At 34.6% G+C, this 8,040-nt stretch overlaps 1 protein-coding gene across 1 annotated transcript; it reads right to left on the reverse strand.

The window, feature by feature from the left end:
• Positions 1-6,040: 6,040 nt before the first annotated feature.
• On the reverse strand, positions 6,041-6,670 carry LOC131651189 (uncharacterized). The gene is made up of 2 exons (XM_058920857.1): positions 6,490-6,670; positions 6,041-6,402 (listed from the first exon to the last, which is right to left on the reverse strand). Exons 1-2 carry the CDS (start codon positions 6,668-6,670, stop codon positions 6,041-6,043), a joined length of 543 nt encoding a protein of 180 aa, XP_058776840.1.
• Positions 6,671-8,040: the final 1,370 nt, after the last annotated feature.

The raw sequence follows: 8,040 nt of genomic DNA on the forward strand, positions 1-8,040 counted from the left end.
AAAGGTCTTTTTCTGTACTTTTTACCTTTCCTAAAATTGGACAAAATAAAAGTCGGTGGCGACTCTTGCTCACCGCAACATTGATTGCTTTAAAAAATAAAAGTAAGTTCACCGTATTACATGCTAGATCCCCCAACCACTTTCAAATGAAATATGGGGGCGCCTGTCCCTGATGGTTTCGAACCCCCTCCTTGGCCAAGTTTGATGGATGAAGCGATTCCTACGAGCACTTAGCCTCCATCAACATGCAGATGGCCACCATAGAAGCGCCAAACTCTCTAAAATGCAAGTTGCACTACTACAAAACGCATAAACAACAACGCCATGGTCGCCACAGTTCTTCCCTACACTGTAGTAAAATCTCTAAACTAAGGCGCTCCCATATTATTTTTGTTTTTTGACATAAAATTAATTGTATATAACAGCGATTGAAGAGCCAACCATGGTGAAATAATCAAGTGTTCATGGGTTCGAACCTCTGCGCCATCATATGAATTATTCCATTAATGTTAAGGCGCACCTTTTCTTTTTTATTTACTTTTAAATAAAAAACTTAAAGGGTTATGACTACGGTTTTTTTTTCCACGGTTGTAATATATTTTGTTTTTTTATTTTTAATTGTAAATTAAACTCTGGTGCTTCTTTATGAAATTTCACTATGAAAGTAATATATCATTACGGTTTCTGGTTTTGACCATGGTGGTATCATTATACACTACTAGATGAAATAATACATAATTTCAACCCTAAACCCTAACGTTCAATACTGTGAAACAATACACGATTTCAACCTTAAACACCATCGTTCATCCTACCTTGTCTCTTAAGTATCCATTCTTCATTATGTATTTGACATTTTCGTCATCATCGTCAAGGTAGACAAAACCATCACGATCGTGACATCAAGAAAGAATAGTACATCAACCAAGTTGTCACCGTCGAGAAGGAAGACAACAACCACACCGTCGTTGCCGTAAGGAAGGAAGACAACACCAACACCAACACCAACACCAACACCAAAATCATTTACTTGGTCATCACGTTTACAGTAAACTTCATTTTACATTATTGTGGTTGTTGTTGTTTATGTTTTGGTTATTTTTATGTTTTTGTTGTTCATGTTGTTGTTGTTTTTGAACGTAGATGTCAACCTTGTCGAGTTTTTTATTAGATACACAATCAAATGAGTGTTGAGCAAATGAAACTCAAACAAATGATACTCAATCAAAAAGATCACAAAGAGGTGTCACAACGATGCCCCAATTCACATCATTCTGCAACTCATCCGAAACTCCGATCAAATTTAATCCGTTCTACAGAGTAGTTGATTGTGAACATTATTATAATTTTAAGAGTTATGTTACGTTCCTTGGACGGAGAAAAGTAAGTATATTGATAGATGATTGGAAACAAGTGGATAAGAAAGTCAAAGAAAGTATATGGACAGACGTTAAGGTATTACATACGATAATTTTCATATATTACCTATAATTTCTAATACATTGATTTAAATGTAGTTGAATTTTGAGTTTACCGATAACCCAAAGTTGAAAAAAAAATGGATCTCTTATGCTGGTACTCATTGGAGGGGATTAAAGTCACAACTCACGACTTGCTACATTAGGAAGCATAAGAGCGGTCTTGATCTTCCATGGAATAGATATAGTTTTATATAGAAGAAGCAATGGAAGAAGTTTGCAAAGATATGTCGTTCTGAGGAGTTCGAGGTTAGTACTATTTTTATTTAACTGATAATGTTATGATAATGAGTTAATAATAATCATATATATTTTTAACTATGTTAATAACAGCTTAAAAGCTAAGTAGGAAAGTGTAACAAGGCAAAGAACATGTACCCCCATAGATTGTCTCATGGGGGGTTACAGGAAACTTAAGAAAAGAATCATGCTTGAAAAACAACCACAAATAGGAGGTGGTCACATCCCATCCCCACCGTCAATACATGAGAAATGGAAGAGGGCTCAATTAAGACCAAATGGAGAGTACACCTTTGAGACGACAAGAGTAGTTCCCGAGAAAATTTTAAGAATGATTTGTTTTGCTTATGTCATTTTTTATTTAAATGTGTTGGTAACAATATACATAAGTTGCTCATGTTGTGTAGGATGAGTTGGTTGGGGCGATTGGTGAAGGTGCATTTGTTATAGAAACATGACATATTAGTAGAAGCTATCAAAACAGATAAGCATGATGGGCGTGTCAATAGTGTGGGAGAAGGTGTCGGCTTAAGGTTATTCTTTGGGTCTAAAAAAAGTATCAAAAGCTCGGAATTGAATGCACAAAAACAAAAGATTGAAAATTTTGAGAAGCAATTAGAGGAACAAAGGAGGATGTTAGACGAGGAGAGGGAAAAAAGGGAGAAAGATATGGAAAAGTTTTAAGAGTTATATTCGGTATGTGCTTTACTTGAGATTTTAGTGTTTTATCGAAAATGTATGATACATATTGTGCTTATTTTTGTTCTAATTGAATATTATTATGTAGAAAATTAAGTGAAAAACTCGAACAACGTACAAATGAAGATCAATGTTATGTTGTTGATGATGATGATGATGATCATGATCAAACTCCAAGTAGAAGTGTTGTACGTCGTGCTTCTACTAAAGGAAGTACGTAATTGTTCAGCCCCTCCCCCCATCTTGCTACCGCAATGAGTTATTGGATCCTAACTCAAATGAAATCACCATGTTATATACGACTATTGTGGTGATAAATGTTTCGCAACCTCTCCCGCTAGAAAATTGTCCATATGTGGAGTTATTCTATTAAAGTTTGGACGATGTAAGGGATTTTCTCGGTGGATATAAGTGGCTGGATGTAGGGATATTGCAAGTTTGGTGCACGTAAGTATATAGTTGAATATACGTGTCATTATAGAACACATTTTTTGTATTTCCTCAATTAATTTATTCATTTTCTTTAACCATTTAGGTACATTTATCATGTTTGTATAGAGTTAAATAAATCCAGTATTTATGGAATCTTGGATCCGATTTTTATTCGATGGGAGTTTAATCAACCAAGAGACATTCGAGATTACTTGAAAAAACAGTTAAATGAGGGAGGAAAAGAATGTTACTTCGCACCATTTCTCTGTTCGTATGTATTTTTTTAATTGATGTTTATGTATTCTATATTTAGTTTTGGTTTAGCAAATACTAATAACATTTATGCTCACGTTTGTTTCATGGTCATTGACAATTGATTATAATATCATTTAGGACGAATACGATAATTGTATTATGTTCTTTGCATGATCCACTTGACGAGAAAATGAAAGAGATTATTAATTCGTAAGTGTATGTTACATTCATTTTCTTTGATATTGTAAGTAGTTTAGCATGTAATATGTTTAATTCATATTCAATGTACAGTGTTGTGGAGCAAGTGAATATGATGAATAATGTTAGAAGAAAGTCCTCATGGATCTTTCCTAAAGTAAGTGGCTCAATTACCCGTTTCTTTCATTTACATTCATGTATGGTTATATTCACATGTGGTTACATTCATTTGTAGACGAGGAAACAACCCTGGAAATACGAGTCTGGGTATTATGTCATGAAACACATGTTAAGCATTATCCTTACCGGCATTGTTCATTCATGGAATAAGCTATATATGTCATAATATGTTTACATTTATTAATATATATGTTGACTATTGAATTATTATCATGCATGATATTTACTTTTGTGCTCTTCCATATGTAGATGTTTAACAACGAAACCCATTCCCCATTGAGGACTTGGTCGATCTTCATAAGCGTTGGGCGTATATCCACAATATGCTTAAGGGTCCTGCTATTTGATTTATTGAGATGTGCTAATGACTTATTTTATGTATATAATGATGTGAATATTACTTTGACTTAAACATATTGTGTTTGATGTAAATATTAATTTTAGCTTTTGAAGCACAATGTTAGTTGTTTTTTATGTTCTTTATGCATAATTTTTTTTGGAATAAAGATATTATTATTACTAAAAACAGTTAATACAACCGATCCGAAGATCCAGGTGATGCACTATGCATCCTCAATCCTTAAGGAGAAATATACAAGGTATCGATGTCTATATGCCTCCTAATTCTCCTATTCATACCACCCCTAACAAAAATCTCATAAAGTATCACCTTCCATATTTGTGGATTTATGGGAGCATGCCTAAAAATCACTTCGTTGCGATGTCTCCAAATGCCATATACACATTCAGCAGCAGCTATTTTTAATAGATCCCTACGCCATCCTTTTCTTTTGGTTTCCCTCATAATCCAGCTTTTCTCTGTTGACCAACTACACGGCCTTCTATCATAGCCCAGTCTCATCAAAAATCATTCTCCAAGTATCATTAGGCATATTACATTCGAAAAACAGATGTTGGATATCCTCTTTTCCATCATAGAAAATACATTTTGGGTCAGTTACAGTGCCAAATTTAAGAAGCATATCTTTTGTATTTAGTCTTCCTAATAGGCTGAGCCATAGAACAAATCTGGATCGAGGTCTCGCGAAGTTCCTTGTCAGAATATGATGCCATTCCACCTTGACTTGTTCACCACGCAACTCCCGGTATATTGCAACAGTTTTGTACCTCCCAGCATTAACTGCAGTTGTCCATGCTTCAGTGTTCATCACTTTGTCCCTACACTTAAAAATATTAGCAATGATCCAGGAGCAGTTCTTGTACTGCCAGTCAACCGCACTCTGCCTTTTCAAATAGTACATATGCACCCACTTAACCCAAATTTTATCTTCCTTGGCTTGAATGTTCCAAAACAATTTCCCCATAGTTGCAGTGTTCCATTCCTTTAGGGAAGTGATGCTTAAACCCCCAGTCACCTTAGAATTGCATACAAAATCCCAGGCCACCAGAGCTTTCCTACACAAGTCAGTTGTACCCTTCCACAGAAAAGCCCTACAAATGGCTTCAATATGTTTGATAACAGCTTTTGGCATTGGGAAAACATTCATCCAGTAAGAAGTGACTCCAAACAAAACACTCTTAATCAACTGACACCTACCAGCATAACTAAGGAGTTTAGCTGTCCAATGCCTTATCTTACTCAAAATCCGATCCATAAGGGGTATGCAATGATGGATAGTTAGTTTTCTGCTGGACAAGGGTACACCCAAGTATTTGAAAGGGATGGTGCCAGCAGAGAAACCAGTGACATTTAGGATTTGCTGTTGAACATGTTCAGGAATGCCACCATAATACACCTTGCACTTGGGCAGACTAGCACACAGTCCAGTAGCTTCAGAAAACAAGTGGAATTCATTCATCATGATTTGCACAGAAGGAACATCCCCTCGGGTAAACAACATTAGGTCATCAGCAAAACAGATATGAGTAATACCCATCTTCTTGCATTTGGGATGAAACTTGAAATGTGGTATATGTTGCAACTTCTTTAAACTCCTATGCAAGTACTCCATTACCAAAATAAACAAAAGAGGTGAGATAGGATCACCCTGTCTCAAACCTCTTTTTGCTTGTAAGCTAGGGCTAGGTACACCATTAATAACATATTTATAAGAGACAGATTTGATACAGATCATGATCCAATCAACAAAAGTAGGGAGAAAATTCAATTCTCTCATAATATCCTCTAAAGTTGTCCACTCAACGGTATCGTAAGCTTTTTGGATATCCATTTGAATTGTGCATCTATGGGAGATATGCCTTCTACCATAACCTCTAAGTAATTCATGAGCAATGATAATATTGTCATGAATGACTTTACCTGGGATGAAAGCTGATTGACTTTCATGGATAACAGTTCCAATACATTGACTCAGCCTATTAGTGAGGATCTTTGAAATTATCTTGTACACTATGGTACAACATGCAATAGGCCTCAAATTCTTCATGGTTTTAGCTTCAGGGGACTTATGTATCAGAGTTACCAGGGCACAATTAAATGCAGGGTGCAACCTCTTATGCTCAAAGAAGTCCCTAACAGCAGCACATACATCATCCTTAATGGTACTCCAAGTTGCTTTGAAGAACTTTGCAGAGTATCAATCACAACCTGGTGCCTTATTATCCCCCACTCCTTTCAGAGCCTCCCATATCTCCTTATCTGTAACCTTCTTTATAAGATCCTGCTTGTATTCCTCTTCCAATTGCTTCCCATTTCCGAGGGCTACAATATCTACATGCTTTAAGTTTGAGGCAGCCTTTCCCACAAGCCCCTGGTAGAAGTGCAAAACCTCAACTTCTATCTCTTTGTGCTCAGTGAGAAGATGTCCCTGACTATCCTCCAATTGTTGTATCCCAATCTGCTTATTTTTCCCTTTAACAATAACATGAAAATACAAATTGTTCCCATCCCCTAGCTGCAGCCAGGTGCCTTTTGCTTTCTGTTGTAAAATCTGTTCCTCTAATTCAGTGGCATGGATAATCTCATTAGTCTAGTGTTGCACTTCATTTATATAGCTCTGATTGAAGAGATCAGTAGCCAACAAACTCTCTGCTTGCTCCAAGTGTTGTCTAGCAATCTGGATCTGTTTGACACCTTCAGTGATTGTAGAGGTCAGTTGCTTCAAATCAGGTCTAAGTCTCATCAACTTATTCCACAAAATATACTGAGGCTTACCAACCATCCTTCCACTCCATCTCTGTAGAACTATCTCCAGTTCTTTATGCATAATTAACATATTGTGTTTGTTGTAAATTATATATAGAGCCAAGGGACATCATACCGAGGACTGCTACCATCTCATGAATGAAATATAAAAGTTGATACAATTGAGCCACCCACTATTTATATTCACGCATCAAGCCCAATAATGTTGGGAATTATGGGTGTATTAGGAAAAACTCAAGTTCCACATTGATTAAAGATAGAGTTCAATTTTTTTTATATAAAGTGACACTCCTCATCTTACATATCAATTTTGTAAGAATGAGCTAGACAAAATCTAATATGGCTGGGACTTGGAATCTTTACAATTCTTATAAAACATAGATTCATAACGCCAATAGCTTCTTTACTTTGAGGGTTACAAACAATATTTTTTTGATACTTTAATATACATTATTTTGAAAGAAAAAATAAAAAATGTGGATCAAATTTATGATAGTACTGTTAAGGACAACCATACCAAACATACTAATAATTTGTTAGTTCAGAATCAAACGTGTTAGAAATGAAATTGACAAGAGGGTGTCAAGTCTTCACTCTTCAAGGATTAACCCTAATAAACATGGCAAAATACTTGAAAAGATGAGATCTAACATTACACTTAACGTATGTTTGAATTGATGGAATACAATAGAATGAAGCGAAATGAAATGGAATATAGTTATGTTTCATCGTTTGGATTGATTAAAAAGGATGGAATGGAGCGGAAACGGATGGAATGCATTTCATCCCATTCCATCACTTTCCATCATTTTTTCTATCCTCCAACTTAGGCGGAATGATAAAATTACTCTATTCCATCATAATGTATCCAAATAATAAATGACATATTTATTTCATTCTACTCAGTTCTATCCCGCTCCGCTCCGTTATTTTTTAAGTATCCAAACATAACTTTAAAGAAACATTCTTCTATTTTCAAGAAAGAATAATCTAAAATAAAACCAATCAAAAAACTCTTTGAAAATTTTATCTAGAATCTGAGAACCATTACAAAATTTAAATGGTTATAATCTCTTATACAATTAGTAAAACAATTTCATCATCATCATCATTTATATAGGAGGAATATATTTACTCAAAGAATATGTTGTTATAACTTACTCCACATCTTGACTATTAATTCTTATCAATCTAATAATTAAAAATAATAAATAATTAAATATGGAGAGAGAAAAATATTACTTATTTTTTAACCATTAGATTAATAAGAATTAATGGTCAAGATGTCGAGTAAGTTATAATAACTTACTGTTGGAGTAAATATATCATTCCGTATATATATATATATATATATATATATATATATATATATATATATATATATATATATATATATATATGGGGACGACTCAAGTGAGAATATTTAGTTGT

The sequence above is a fragment of the Vicia villosa genome, linkage group LG2, assembly GCF_029867415.1.
Source record: "Vicia villosa cultivar HV-30 ecotype Madison, WI linkage group LG2, Vvil1.0, whole genome shotgun sequence".
Lineage (NCBI taxonomy): Eukaryota > Viridiplantae > Streptophyta > Magnoliopsida > Fabales > Fabaceae > Vicia > Vicia villosa.